Raw genomic sequence first — 17,500 nt, forward strand, 5'->3', positions numbered from 1 at the left:
GATGAAGTAGTCTTGTGATTTTTTTCCCCCACACATACATATATATATATATATATATATATGTATGTATATGTATGTGTGTGTATATATGTATATATGTATGTGTATATATTAAGGCTGGGCAACGATTAAAAATTTTAATCGAAGTTAATCGCACTATTTCTCTGATTAATCGCGATTAACTGCATTGTATACGTAAAGCCCAATAATGAATTCAAAAGTAGTGTGTAGTGCACCTTTATTGGAATATTCTCCCACATGAACAAAAGCGCCAAAACATTTGTTGTGCAAACACAATTTAAATCAGTCCTTGTTAAACAGTAGCAGTTAAATAGCATATTTTATGAAAATCAACTCCAAAAATGTAAATACAAACATTTAAGCTTATTGCCACTGCCAGGGTATTTAAGTTATCCTGTTTGTTATGGAAAATAAATATAATCTACATACAAATCTCTGAGCCACAATCATAACATCTGAACAGGCAATTTCTGAGGTAACAGCAGAAACATTTTTTTTATCAGGGATCTTATGTTTAAAAAAACCTATATTATAGGTAGTGGGCTGTTTTAGGGAATTTTTGATCAAATTATCCGTAGTAGCAATATTAATAATGTTGTGTTTATTCTGCGTAGTGCACTTAAAATAATTATGACCATATCTAGGAATTGATATGATGGGAATTTTCCGATTGTTTGCTTGGTGCTTTGATAAACTGAACGCATATACATGGTACTATATTGTGATGTTATGAGCCTGGGAAAAAAGAACTACCCTACCCAGCATGCAACAGGAGTGACGAGTATGCGCGGTAGCCCGGTATATGTTGTGTCGCCATGACGGCATCTTGTATGTTGTGATATGCACGCTCTGAAAGCAAACGTTAAGAACTCAGCCAACACTCCTGGTCTGCATTATTCATAAATAGACAGACAACACATATACTCCGCTGCTTCACAGGCCGCTGGATGTAGCTGGCAAAGTATTCCCATGCTAGCTAGCCGGTCTAGCAAGCACGCCTCATTCAGTCCAAAACGGCCCGATCTATCCACGTTCAGAATTGTCTGGCGGTCGTAAGTGATCCCGGAGTGACCACGCTGTAAGCCAGCCATGAAATTTGCAGAATTGTCCGGTATTTTTGCCAAATGTTGCATCTTTACCAAGAGCCCCTCGACGCCGGGCGACGCCATCTTGTTAAGAAAAGGCGAACAAAATAAAAGCATGTAAACAACATACGCAAATGTGCGATAAAATAATTGTCGGCGTTAATAGATTGATGAGTTAACTCATAATTAACGCACTAATTTGCCCACCCCTAGTATATATATACATATATATATATATATATACATATAGATGTACATATAGATGTGGATGTTGTAGTAGCCAATAATAATAATGTTTACAGTGGACTAGACAATAATAAAACATTTGTGGTCCTCTCCAAGGTTCTCACAGTCATCAGTGTCACCGACGTCCCACTGGGTGTGAGTTTTTCCGAGGATGTCGAAGTCGTAGTGGTTTGTGCAGTCCTTTGAGACATTTGTGATTTAGGGCTATATAAATAAACATTGATTGATTGATTGAATAATAATAATAATAATGTTTAGAGTGGACTAGAGAGAAAAGCAGAAGTAAAATAGTTGCAACACTCAAGTGTCTCAAATGGACTTTTTCTGCTCTTGCATCACAACACTCAGAATCAGTAGTATTATATTACTGATAGTATTGTATTACTAGTAGTATTATATTTGTAGTACTATATTACTAGTAATGTAATAAGAGTATTATATTAGTAGGATTATATTAGTCGTAGTATTATATTAGTCGTAGACTACTACTGATAATACTACGTCTAATATAATATTACTACAATAATACTATTAGTAGTATCATTGTATTGTTATTATAATAATTATTATACTAATATAATACTACTACAATGATACTACTACTAGTAGCATTATTGTAGTAGAATTAGTAGTAGTCTATGACTAATATAATACTACTACTAATATAATACTACTAATACGACTACAATAAAACTACTAGTAATATTATTGTAGTAGTAGTATTGTATTTCTACTACTAATATAATACTACTACTACTAAAAATAATAATAATAATACTTATATAATACTACTACAATAATACTGGTAGTATTATATTGGTATTAGTATTATTGTTGTAGTAGTATTAGTAATAGTAGTAGTATTATATTAGCATTGGTAGTATTTGAGGGTGTGTGTGTGCTTGTGCAAGCGATGAGGTCAGTGAGAGTTTCACTTTGTGGCGCCAGAATGTTCCGTCATACGTCATCTGCTGTCACAACAGGAAGAACTTTGTGACAGTCATTATATTATATTATATTATATTGTATTATTGTATTATCAGGTTTCACAACAGGAAGAACTTTGTGACAGTCATCCTGACTCACACATATATTATATAATATCATATTATATTATATTATATTATATTATATCACATTATATTACAGTTATATCACATTATGTTATATATAATATAATATTGTATTATATTATATTATAGAATAGGACATATCTTTGTCATTGTACAACGAAATTGTATGCAAAACTAAACTCACATTGTTATATATTATATAATACATTATATTATACTGTATTATGTAAAGTATGCTATATTATATTATGTCATATTATATGATCCATCCATTTTTCTACTGCTTGTCCCTCTCGCGGGTGCACTCTCAGCTGCACTGTGGTGGAAGGGGGGGGGGACTGGAATCCAGCAGGTCAGCTTTTATGGCTTTTTTTATGTTGCTTGTCAGCACAGTCATCCCCTCCTTTATCACCGTTCATTGCTTCCAAACATCCGTCCATCCATTTTTCTACCGCTTGTTCCCTCTCAGGGTGGCGGGAGTGCTGGAGGCTGCAATCATGGCAGCCATAAATTGTGGCAAAGTAGGAAGAGTTCATTCAAAATGAAATATTCTTACAACTCCAGCATGACAACTTTTTACTAACTCCTAAACAACATTTTCAACCAAATAACACTCTTTTAATCCCATTTAGTAACACTTCCTGAGGCTGAGCCAATCAGTGGCCACCATACTGAACGCTGCGCTCTGATTGGTTTGGTCTCCTACTGTGGTCTTGATACTTTTTACTCTATTAAGCTTTAGGACCAACAACTTTAGTATTTGCTTGGACAAAATAAAAATACAAACATTTAAAAAAAGATAGCAATAGAAAATATATATAAATTGTAGAATAAACTTTGACAAAATACTATTAAAATATGTATAAAAGATTGTAGAGTATGCTTTGGAGAAATATAATAATGTAATATAAAAAAATATGAAATATACTTTGACAAAATATAAAATGTACTATAAAAATATATGAAATATAAAAACATTTAAAATATGCTTTGACGAATATCAAATATATTATAGTTTTATACGTTTATTATGCTTTGACAAAATATAATATAAAAAACATGAAAATATAAATAAAAAAAATATGCTTTGAATCATATAAAATATAATTATATATGTCGAATGTTTTGACAAACTATAAAATGTTATAATATAAAAATATATAACATATCAAAACTATTTTTAATTTATGCTTAGGCAAAATATAATAATTGTGTGTGTGTGTGTGTGTGTGTGTGTGTGTATATATATATATATATATATATATATATATATATATATATATTATAATATATAAGATAATTTTTAAATATTTCGAATTTTCTTTGACAAAATATAAGGTAGAAAAATATATAAAAAATTATAATATATTTTTTTTAAAAAGTATTGAAATACTTTATTTAGCGCTTTGGACAGTTCAGAGACGCTGGCAGTCAGGTGAATGTTGTGGTCAGGTGAATGTTGTGGTCAGGTGAATGTGGCGGTCAGGTGAATGTTATGGTCAGGTGAATGTTGTGGTCAGGTGAATGTGGTGGTCAGGTGAATGTGGCGGTCAGGTGAATGTGGCGGTCAGGTGAATGTTGTGGTCAGGTGAATGTTGTGGTCAGGTGAATGTTATGGTCAGGTGAATGTGGTGGTCAGGTGAATGTGGTGGTCAGGTGAATGTGGTGGTCAGCTGAATGTTGTGGTCAGCTGAATGTTGTGGTCAGGTGAATGTTGTGGTCAGGTGAATGTTGTGGTCAGGTGAATGTGGTGGTCAGGTGAATGTGGCGGTCAGGTGAATGTTGTGGTCAGGTGAATGTTGTGGTCAGGTGAATGTTATGGTCAGGTGAATGTGGTGGTCAGGTGAATGTGGTGGTCAGGTGAATGTGGTGGTCAGCTGAATGTTGTGGTCAGCTGAATGTTGTGGTCAGGTGAATGTTGTGGTCAGGTGAATGTGGTGGTCAGGTGAATGTTATGGTCAGTTGGATGTGGCGGTCAGGTGAATGTTATGGTCAGGTGAATCTGGCGGTCAGGTGAATGTTGTGGTCAGGTGAATGTTGTGGTCAGTTCCCAGCAGGACTTGGTGTTGTTGCGTAAGAGGATTAGGCCTTAAACAAGCATTGGGCCTTAGGTGACACAATTGGCTGCGTGCGGGACATAATCCCCGCTCCTTGCTGCCCTCCTAAAGCTAGGTGCTCTGTACTTACCTGACAGGAGGCTTTTTCTCTTCATGATGTCCGAGAGCTTCATCGCTGGCCTTTGTCATTTGGCTTTCTGCTGGGAAACATTCTTGTCATCCATCGCTGGCTTTCTGCCTTCTTGCTTTCTCTCATGCAACATGACTGAGTGCACATGGTTCTTTTATTTATATTTACTAGTATTATATTAGTAGTAATAATACTATTCTAATGCATACACTTGTCTTGTAGGCAGCATTTGACAATAATAATGTTCAACCTTGGCCAAATCAAGCAGTAATATAATATTATATTAGTAGTAGTATTATTGTAGTAGTAATATTCCTAGTAGTATTATATTAGTAGTAGCATTATATTAGTAGTAGTATTAGTAGTATTATATTAGTAGTAGTATTATTGTGGTAATAATATTCCTAGTAGTATTATATTAGTAGTAGCATTATATTAGTAGTAGTATTAGTAGTATTATATTAATAGTAGTATTATTGTAGTAGTAATATTCCTAATAGTATTATATTAGTAGTAGCATTATATTAGTAGTAGTATTAGTAGTATTATATTAGTAGTATTATTATTGTAGTAGTAATATTCCTAGTAGTATTATATTAGTAGTAGTATTATATTACTAGTAGTATTATATTAGTAGTAGTATTATTGTAGTAGTAATATTCCTAGTAGTATTATATTAGTAGTAGCATTATATTAGTAGTAGTATTATATTAGTAGTGGCAATATACTAGTAGTTGTATTATATTAGTAGTATTATATTAGTAGTAGCATTATATTAGTAGTAGTATTATATTAGTAGTAGCATTATACTAGGGGTAGTATTATATTAGTAATAGTATTATTGTAGTAGTAATATTCCTAGTAGCATTATATTAGTAGTAGTATTATATTAGTAGTAGTATTAGTAGTATTATATTAATAGTAGTATTATTGTGGTAGTAATATTCCTAGTAGTATTATATTATTAGTAGTATTATATTAGTAGTAGCATTATATTTGTAGTAGTATTATATTGGTAGTAGTATTAGTAGTATTATATTAGTAGTAGTATTATTGTAGTAGTAATATTCCTAGTAGTATTATATTAGTAGTAGCATTATATTAGTAGTAGTATTATATTATTAGTATTATATTAGTAGTAGTAGTATTATTGTAGTAGTAATATTCCTAGTAGTATTATATTAGTAGTAGCATTATATTGGTAGTAGTATTATATTATTAGTATTATATTAGTAGTAGTATTATTGTAGTAGTAATATTCCTAGTAGTATTATATTAGTAGTAGCATTATATTAGTAGTAGTATTATATTATTAGTATTATATTAGTAGTAGTATTATTGTAGTAGTAATATTCCTAGTAGTATTATATTAGTAGTAGTATTATATTAGTGGTAGTATTAGTGGTGTTATATTTGTAGTAGTAGTATTATATTAGTAGTAGTATTATTAGGAGTATTATATTAGTAGTAGTATTATGTTAGTAGTAGTATTAGTAGTATTCTATTAGTGGTAGTATTATTGTAGTAGTAATATTCCTAGTAGTATTATATTAGTAGTAGCATTATATTAGTACTAGTATTATATTACTAATATTATTGTAGTAGTAATATTCCTAGTAGTATTATATTAGTAGTAGTATTATATTAGTAGTAGTATTATTAGTAGTATTATATTAGTAGGAGTATTATATTAGTAGTAGTATTCCTAGTAGTATTAGTTGTATTATTTTAGTAGTAGTATTAGTAGTATTTTAATAGTAGTAGTAGTATTATAGTAGTGGTATTATATTAGTAGTAGTATAGTAGTAGAAGTACTATAGTAGTATCATATTAGTAGTATTATATTAGTAGTATTATTATTAGTAGTAGTATTTTATATATATATGTATATACATATATATGTTTATATAGTAATAATACAATAAAGATATTTTTCATGGTTGTAGTATTTTGTAAGTGGAAGGTGAATGATGACTAAATAGATTGACAAACATCACAGTAAAGTAAAATGGACTATCAATATTTGGTAGCAAAAACGACTTTAATAAATATTCAACATCTTTTTAGTGCAGTTTAGTTGAATTTAATTTTACCTCCGCTTGGATAAAGTAGGTCAGGTGGTTTGTTTTGTTGTCTTTTTGTTGCTTCTTGCCGTTGTATTCATTGTGGAGGTTTTCTTGCTGTAGATGATGATGATGTAAATGATGATGATGTAGATGATGATGATGTAGATAATAATGATGATGTAGATAATGATGATGATGTAGATGTTGATGATGTACATGACGATGTAGATGTTGATGTAGATGTTGATGTAGATGATGAATAGAAATACAAACATTAAAAAAAATAACAATAAAAAAATATATATAAATTGTAGAATAAATTTTGACAAAATACTTAATACTAAAAATATGTATAAGATTGTAGAATACGCTTTAAAGAAATGTAATGTAATATAAAAAAAACATGTAATATGCTTTGACAAAATATAAAATGTACTATGAAAAATATATAAAAACATTTAAAATATGCTTTGACAAATATCAAATATATTATAGTTTTATATGTACGGGTGCTGGTCATATTATTAGAATATCATGAAAAAGTTGATTTATTTCATTAATTCCATTTAGAAAGTCAAACTTGTAGAATGTATACATTCATTCCAAACAGACTGATACATTTCAATTTTTTTTGCCAAAAAGGAGATGATTATAGCTGACAACCAATGAAAACCCTAAATTCAACATCTCAAAAAATTAGAATATGGTGAAAAGGTCAGATATTGAAGACACCTGGTGCCACACTCTAATTAGCTAACTAACTCAAAACACCTGGAAAAGCCTTTAAATGGCCTCTCGTTTTGATTCTGTACGACACAATCATGGGGAAGACTGCTGACTTGACAACTGTCCAAAAGATGACCATTGATACTTCAAAGAAGGAGTGCAAGACACAAAAGGTCATTGCCAAAGAGGTTGGATGTTCCCAGAGCCCTGTGTCCAAGCACATTAATAGAGAGGCCAAGGGAAGACAAAGATGTGGTAGAAAAAAGTGTACAAGCAAGAGGGATAACCGCGCCCTGGAGAGGATTGTCAAACAAAACTGATTCAAAAATGTGTCCACAAAGAGTGGACTGCAGCTGGAGTCAGTGCTTCAAGAACCACCACGCACCGACGTATGCAAGATATGGGCTTCAGCTGTCGCATTCCTTGTGTAAAGCCACTCTTGAATAAGAGACAACGTCAAAAGCGTCTCGCCTGGGCTCAAGACAAAAAGGACTGGACTGCTGCTGAGTGGTCCAAAAATATGTTTTCAGATTAAAGTAAATGTTGTATCTCCTTTGGAAATCAAGGTCCCAGAGTGTGGAGGAAGACAGGAGAGGCACAGAATCCACGTGGCCTGAAGTCCAGTGTCAAATTTCCACAATGGGTAATGGTCTGGGGTGCCATGTCATCTGCTGGTGTTGGTCCACTGTGTTTCCTGAGGTCTAGGGTCAATGCAGCAGTCTACCAGGAAGTTTTACAACACTTTATGCTGCCTGCGCGGACCAATTTTATGGAGGTGAAGATTTCATTGTCCAACATGACTTGGCACCTGCACACAGTGCCAAATCTACCAGTACCTGGTTTAAGGACCATGGTATCCCTGTTCTTGATTGGCCTGCAAACTCACCTGACCTTAACCCCATAGAAAAGTATTGTGAAGGGGAAGATGCCAGATGCCAGAGCCAACAATGCTGAAGAGCTGAAGGCCACTATTAAAGCAAGCTGGGCTCTCAGAACACCTGAGGAGTGCAACAGACTGGTCGACTTTATGCCACAATTCAGGCAAAAGGAGCTGCAACTAAGTATTGATTGCCGTACATGCTGAAACTTTCCATCTTCATACTGTTCAGTTGGCCCACATTTCTAAAAAAATATTTTTTGGTAGTAGTCGTAACTAATATTCTAATTTTCAGAGATACTGAATTTGGGATTTTCAGTAATTGTCAGTACTAACCATCCAAATTTAAAGAAATAAACATTTCAAATATATCACTATGTGTGTAATGACTTGATATAATATGTAAGTTTCACCTTCTGAATATAATTACTGAAATAAATAAACTTTTTCATGACATTCTAATAATATGAACAGGACCTGTATATTATGCTTTGACAAAATATAAAATATAATATAAAAAATATGAAAATATATTAAAAAAAGATGCTTTAGAAATATATAAAATATAATTGTATATGTAGAATGTTTTGACAAAATATAAATTGTTATATAAAATACCAAAACAATTTTTTAAATATGCTGTACTTGATGATTTAGATGATGTAGATGATGATGTAGATGATGATGATGATGAGGATTTAGATCATGTAGTTGTTGATGTAGATGGTGATGTAGATGATGATGTAGATGATGATGATGAGGATTTAGATCATGTAGATGTTGATGGTGATGATGATGTAGATGGTGATGTAGATGATGATGTAGATGGTGATGATGAGGATTTAGATCATGTAGATGTTGATGTGGATGATGATGTAGATGATGATGTAGGTGGTAATGATTTAGATGATTTAGATGAAGTAGATGGTGATGTAGATGGTGATGATGAGGATTTAGATCATGTAGATGTTGATGTGGATGATGATGTAGATGGTGATGTAGATGATGAGGATTTAGATCATGTAGATGTTGATGTGGATGATGATGTAGACGGTGATGTAGATGATGATGTAGATGGTGATGATGAGGATTTAGATCATGTAGATGTTGATGTGGATGATGATGTAGATGATGATGTAGGTGGTAATTATTTAGATGATGTAGATGATGAAGTAGATGATGATGTAGATGATGATGATGATGAGGATTTAGATCATGTAGATGTTGATGTGGATGATGATGTAGATGATGATGTAGATGGTGATGTAGATGATCATGTAGATGGTGGTAATGAGGATTTAGATCATGTAGATGTTGATGTGGATGATGATGTAGATGGTGATGATGATGAGGATTTAGATCATGTTGATGTGGATGATGATGAAGGTGGTGATGATTTAGATGTAGATGATGAAGTAGATGATGATGTACATGATGTACTTGTATGTTGGATACTGCAGTTTTCTGTGAAGTGAAGTAGAAATGTATGACAGTTGTTGATGTAGTCCATCATGCAAGAATGTAGTCCATCACACAACTGCTACTTCTAAAGTCTGGATTGGGAATGGAGAACGCTTCTGAATGGATGGTCGCCCTCCCAGAGTGGAATGGTCATCCCTCAGAGTGGAATGGTCACCCCTCAGAGTGGAATGGTCACCCTCAGAGTGGAATGGTCACCCTCCCAGAGTGGAATGGTCACCCCACCGGAGTGGAATGGTGCCCCTCCCAGGGTGGAATGGTCACCCCACCAGAGTGGAATGGTCACCCCACCAGGGTGGAATGGTCACCCCACCGGAGTGGAATGGTCACCCTCCCAGAGTGGAATAGTCACCCTCCCAGAATGGAATGGTCACCCCACCGGAGTGGAATGGCCCCCCTCCCAGGGTGGAATGGTCATCCCACCAGAGTGGAATGGCCCCCCTCCCAGGGTGGAATGGTCATCCCACCAGAGTGGAATGGTCACCCTCCCAGAGCGGAATGGTCACCCCACCGGAGTGGAATGGTCACCCCCCGGGGGTTGAATGGTCCCCCCCCTCCCCCGACAGTTAGCAGAGGTGTAACATTGGCAAAGACTTTGTTTGGTTTGTCAAAAGTTGCTACAAGCCTGAATGTCACAAAAGCTTCCTGGAAAAAGTTTCCAAATCTGAGAGTTTTTTCTTTTTTTTTGGCCTGGCCCGTGTTTGACCTTTAATTGTCCCACAAAGAACTGAGTGAGCGCTGGTGTGTAATCCACAGGAGGAAACATCAGCCATGGACAATGGACTCACATTCCAACTAACTGTGTGGTCCCCGCGTGGTCCCACATGGGCCTCTGCCTGGTTCTTGGCTGCCCTGGACTTTGGTCAGGTCCAAGTGGTGCAATCCACTCATCATTCCGAGGATGACTTTTGTACTTTCTTACCTGGTGTTTGTTGGCCGCCTCCTCTTCAAAGCAAAGCAGCACATGGTGTTTAAGTGGAGCGTTTGGGAGCCATACCAATACGTTGGTGGTACCGCTACCAAACTCTGGAACCATGTGAGACACGCCCCTTCTTTGGCTACTTTCAACACCCTTCTTAAAACCCATTTTTATTCACTGGCTTTGAACCCAACATGACCCTGGAAACTGTTTAGTTATTCCTCGTCCTCCAGTGATAAGGGTACATGTGAGAAACTTACTGTATTATATTAGTATAGTAGCAAATATGATTCCTTAGTATATCAGTACTATACTGGTAGCAGTATATTGTACAACCCTAGTTGAGTGTTGAGAAATGTTTGGGAAGTCCTACATATACATACATACATGTATACATACATATATATATACACATATACATACATGTATATATACACGTATACATACATATATATATACACATATACATATACATACATGTATATATACATACATACACATATACATACATGTATATATACACATATATACATATACATACATGTATACATATATACATACTTATACACATACATACATGTATATATACACATGTATATACATATACATACATGTATACGTATATGCATTTACATACATGTATACATATACATACTTATACACATATCCATACATACACATACATACATATACATACATACATACAGATAAACATATACATACATACATATATACATACATACATATATATACATATATATGTGTGTATATGAATGTATATATACACACATATACATACATTTACACATATATATACATATACAGATATATACACATATACATACATACATATATATACACATCCATACATACACATACATACATACATACAGATAAACATATACATACATGTGTATATATATATATATGCATACATACATATGTACATACATATATATATACACATACATATATATATATAAATACATATATGTGTGTATATGAATGTATATATACACACATATACATACATTTACACATATATATACATTTACAGATATATACACACATACATACATATATATACATATATATACACATATACATACATATATACATACATATACATATATACATACATACATATATATACACATATGCATACATACATATACACATATACATACATACATATTTATATACACATATACATACATAAATATATACATATACATCCATATGCATGAATACGTATTTATATACATACATATATACATACATACATAGCCATACACATACACATATACATACATACATATTTATATACACATAGGCATGCATACATATGTACACATATACTTTCATACATATATATATACACATACACATACATTTACTCTTTGGGACTGTGTGACAAGAGGTGCCACTTTCGTGACCTCTGTGGTGCTTTTTTGGGGGACTTCTGGATCTGCCTCCCGGGAGCCTTTTGGCCATGGAGACCAGCTGCTGGGTGTCTGCCACACCGGACTCTGTTTGGAGGGACTGGAGGAGATGCGGATGAGGGGACAGGACTGCAGAGCTGGCACTGAGCGCTGGGACGGAGAGTCTTCGCGGTGTCTTGGCTGGGTGAGCAGGTGTCGGACACCTCAGTCAGCTTGGACGTATCCTCGCTCATCCATGCGGACTGGACACTGGCCGAGAGTGGAGTCGGCTGTCTTGGTTGCTTTGTTGGGTCTGCTCCTGTCTCTGGCCATGCCCCCTCCACCCTAGCGGACGATGGCGTGGAACACCGCAGAAGCCACCACAGTGGATATGTTTATTTTAGTTTTTATTCATAGCTGTATGTAGAAGTGTCTGCTTGTATCTGCTGCTTTAATGTCTTTAATGTCCTCTGTGTTCTTTGATGTTTGATGTTTCCCTCTTACACACATGTAAGAGGGATGTGTACTATGGCTATGAGTTGTTGTTTTTTCCCTTGGCCTCAGTCTGCACCCCCTCTCCAGGTCCCAGGCTAAGACCGATTTTTATTTTATTTTATTTTAATCTTCTATTTTTTTCTCCCATCCCCCCCTCCCTTGTTTACCTGTATCTCATCTTTTTTGTAAGGGGCGCTGGAAGCCGGCAGACCCGTCAGCGATCCTGTTCTGTCTCCCAGTAATGTTTGTCTGATCTTGAATGGGATTGTGCTGAAAATTGTAATTTTCCTGAAGGAACTCTCCTGATGGAATAAATAAAGTACTATCTAATCTAATCTAATCTAATCTAATATACACATACATATGATATACACATACACTAGTGACTTAGGGCTATATAAGTAAACATTGATTGATTGATAAACATACACATACATGTATACATACACATATACATTCATACATATACATACATAACTACACATATACATACATACACATATACATACGTCCATATACACACACATACATCCATATACACATATACTAATATATATATATATATATATATATATATATACACACCCCTATATATACACACACTAGGGGTGTAACGGTATGTGTATTTGTATTTAACCGTTTCAGTACGGGGGTTTCTGTTCGGCACGCGGGCATACCGAATGGGTTTGGAAGCAGAAGTCTTCACAAGCTGCTCTTCTTTCTGCCTCTGTCTCAGCAGCAAGCATTGTCCCGCCCACACAACCATCTGATTGGTTACATACAAAGCTAATCAGCTTTATACATACATATACAAATATACATACATACCTTTATACATACATACATGTACACATATACATACATACACACATATATACATATACACTTATACATACATACATACCATGTGACCACGCCAGGTGTGCAGTCACAGGTGAGAAACACGCAACACGGAGTATTTTCCAGAGGTTTATTGGTCCACACAACAAATATTTCATAAAACAGTTTACAAAAAAGACATTTCAAGTAGTAACTTAACTCCAACCAAGTCCAGAAGTCTCTTTCTTCTTCCTTGGGCCTCCATGTTGGTAGAAAGTTAACTTATTTACAACTTCTTATCATATTTTTCTTGTTAGCAGGACAAAAATAGAAGTTTGTACATTTGTTCGTAGCCAAACATGACAGCTTAACTCTTTTAAGAACATGTTCTTATGAGTGCTACTTTATTAGCTCCTGAACGAGATGTGTGGGTGTTAGCTGATCAAATAAATAATATGTGAGAATATGTCATCAAATAAATATGTGGGAATATGATGTCATCAAATAAATATGTGGGAATATGATGTGATCAAATAAATATGTAAAGTAATAGGCTTGCAAAACAAGCTCTACAGGCACTCTTTGGCAGCGCCCAGCTTTCATGAAACATCATAGACAGTGTGACATCAAACATGTCAAAACGCATCCTGAAAGTGCAAAATCATTTTACTTGAACTCCGCCCTCACACAGCAAAATAATGAAATCCAATCATGTTGATTGAATGACAGTAGAACTAATGACAAGAAGGCATGACAGTGATGATTGTTGAATGATATCTTTGGAATTCCTCAGACGACAAGTCATGACAAGTTAATATGTCGTCCATTTGTTGTCAAAGTCTTTTTGTCCCGTCCTCCTTTTGACTGAACTGTGTCTCCTCATTGGCAGGTCTGAGGGACATTATGGCGACCACAGGAGTGTCTCCTCATTGGCAGGTCTGAGGGACGTCATGGCGACCACAGGAGTGTCTCCTCAGGTCCTGCACACACACACAAATACACCACTTACATTAAGATGAAGACACAAATACACCGAAACTTAAAATACGCAGACACTACAATGGAAATATTACTACATGAAATTATAAGTATGGGGGTGATGATTTAAAAAAAAAATATGTATATATATATATATATATATATATATTTTTTTTTTTTTTTATATATATATATTTTTTTATGTACACATATATATGTAAACACATATACACATATATATACACACACATATATATACACACACATATACACACATACATATACATACACACATATATATATATATATATATATATATATATATATATATATATATATGTAGGTGTGGGAAAAAATCACAAGACTACTTCATCTCTACAGATCTGTTTCATGAGGGGTTCCCTCAATCATCAGGAGATTTTAATGGAAGCATTCACATACAATGGTTTGTATAGAGCACAGAGTGGGTGGGTACAAGCAGGCGTAGGGTGTGGTGATTGGCTCATGTGTTACCTAGGAGGTGTTTCCGCCTGTGGCGGCATGTTGAAATTATTTCACTGCGCTTGTTGAGGGATGATAGCTCTGGATGATATATAATAAACAGTTTCTCTTTTAAGCATAAGTTGCATCTTTTATTACCACTGTTGTAAGGTGTGCTGGATGCAAGAATTTGCCATGTTATTGAATATTCAACATTATTGTCTTTGAGGTTCCAAATGTGTTTGCTGAGTTCGGTAGAATTCTGCAAAGTCTGGTTTCTAAAGGAGGCGTTGTGATTATTCCATCTTGTTTTGAACGCTCCTTCGGTTAATCCTACGTACGTGTCGGATGTGTTAATGTCCTTGCGTATTACCTTTGCTTGGTAAACGACTGATGTCTGAAGGCACCTTCCGTTGAGAGGGCAATCAGGTTTCTTGCGACAGTTACATTCATTATTGGTTTCAGAGTCGTTTAGTCTGGGGGTAGGCAGTCCTTTTGCAATTGCTTTGTTGTGGTTTGAAATGATTTGTTGCATGTTATTCATACAGCTGTAGCTCAATTTAATGTTGTTCTTGTTGAATATTTTTCTTAGGGTGTTGCCTTTGGGGAAGTGTTTGTCGATCAGAGTGAGGAACTTGCGGCCGATGTTGGTTGAGACGTCTTTGCTGAATGGCGGATTGTACCAGATGATGTTGTTTCGTTTTCTGGTCTTTTTTGGTTGGTTTCCTGGGGTGGGTTCATAGGTGAGGGTGAAGTTGTATCCGCTTTCATCAAGTGCTTTCTGGTACGGGGGGGTTGCTTGGTCCAATTCAGCTTTGCTGGATGACAGCATCGATAGCCTTTTATTAATTCCGGTAGGTATTCTTTTGGTGGTGGTGGGTGGGTGGTTGCTGTCGTGGTGCACGTATTGGAGTGTTGTGTTGGGTTTCGTGAATGGTTGGTAGCTGTTATTTCTCAGGTTGAAAGTGACGTCGAGGAAGTTGACGGTTTGCTTGTTGGCTTCAATCGTGATCCGTAGGCCGTTTTCTTTGAAGATTTGGCATATGCGCTTCTTGGTGTTCTCGCTGCTCCTTGGCGAGGCGCGGCACACTGCCAGTCCATCATCACGGTAAATACCAAGGTTCAGGTTGAGGCTAGCAAGCTGGGAGAGGAGGAAACTCCCAACGAGTTCGCACGTTTCTGCTCCGTCAAAACTCCCCATAGTAACGTCAAATGTTGAATTGTTCTTTTTTTGCCATGGTGTACTGTTGTGGATGAGTATGGAGTTCTTTGCGTGGATGATGATGTTTCTTTCGTTGCCTGTGATTGAGTCGTAGTCCGAGGCGAAGTTTAGTGCTTGGGTCAGTAGGTCTTGCGTGATGGAAGGGTAAAATTCTTCGATGTCGAAGGAGATAAAGTTGTGTTGTTGTTTGTCTTGGATGTTGTTGAACCATTTGATTACTGCTGCTGTATTTCTCCATTGGTTGAGTGGTGTTTTGTCCTTGATTTTTGCGTTGATTCTGTCCAGGATTATTTTGCTGATTTTTCCTATTTCGGATTTAGTTGGGTTTATTATACGTAGGATTAACCGAAGGAGCGTTCAAAACAAGATGGAATAATCACAACGCCTCCTTTAGAAACCAGACTTTGCAGAATTCTACCGAACTCAGCAAACACATTTGGAACCTCAAAGACAATAATGTTGAATATTCAATAACATGGCAAATTCTTGCATCCAGCACACCTTACAACAGTGGTAATAAAAGATGCAACTTATGCTTAAAAGAGAAACTGTTTATTATATATCATCCAGAGCTATCATCCCTCAACAAGCGCAGTGAAATCATTTCAACATGCCGCCACAGGCGGAAACACCTCCTAGGTAACACATGAGCCAATCACCACACCCTACGCCTGCTTGTACCCACCCACTCTGTGCTCTATATAAACCATTGTATGTGAATGCTTCCATTAAAATCTCCTGATGATTGAGGGAACCCCTCATGAAACAGATCTGTAGAGATGAAGTAGTCTTGTGATTTTTTCCCACACCTACATATTGCGCTCTACCACGGTATCGAGCACTATTCTCCGGATAATCCAATCAAGACATATATATATATATATATATATATATATATATATATATATATATATATATATATATATATATATATATATATATATATATATATATATATATATATATATATATATATATATATATATATATACACACACACACATATACATACATGTAATTATATACACATACATACATATATATATATATATATATATATACACATACATATATATAATTATACATATACACAAATACATACATTTACACATATACATACATACATACATATTTTTACACACATGTACATACATATATATATACATACATATACTACATACATACATTTATATACACAAACATATACATACAAACATATATATATTATATATATACACATAGGCATTCATACATATATACCCACATATACATATACACATACAAATATATAAACATATACATACAAACATATATAGACACATTTGCATTCATACATATATACCCACATATACATATATATGTATATACACATATACATACATATATACATATACACATATATACAC

At 34.8% G+C, this 17,500-nt stretch overlaps 1 protein-coding gene and 1 long non-coding RNA gene across 4 annotated transcripts in view; one reads left to right on the forward strand and one right to left on the reverse strand.

Annotated features, from left to right (window-relative positions):
- The window catches only part of LOC133561062 (uncharacterized), a 23,492-nt gene extending 8,989 nt beyond the window's left edge, over nt 1-14,503 (forward strand). For both annotated transcript variants that reach the window (XR_009808562.1, XR_009808563.1), the window contains exon 3: nt 14,304-14,503. This is a non-coding gene — a long non-coding RNA (uncharacterized LOC133561062). The remainder of the gene's footprint in view (nt 1-14,303) is intronic.
- pfkfb3 (6-phosphofructo-2-kinase/fructose-2,6-biphosphatase 3) overlaps nt 13,552-17,500 on the reverse strand; it is a 53,095-nt gene continuing 49,146 nt past the window's right edge. For both annotated transcript variants that reach the window (XM_061914228.1, XM_061914227.1), the window contains exon 14: nt 13,552-14,394. In XM_061914228.1, coding sequence (XP_061770212.1) covers nt 14,341-14,394 — 54 coding nt within the window. In that variant the 3' untranslated portion in view covers nt 13,552-14,340. The remainder of the gene's footprint in view (nt 14,395-17,500) is intronic.

Source organism: Nerophis ophidion, linkage group LG10 (assembly GCF_033978795.1).
Source record: "Nerophis ophidion isolate RoL-2023_Sa linkage group LG10, RoL_Noph_v1.0, whole genome shotgun sequence".
Classification (NCBI taxonomy): domain Eukaryota; kingdom Metazoa; phylum Chordata; class Actinopteri; order Syngnathiformes; family Syngnathidae; genus Nerophis; species Nerophis ophidion.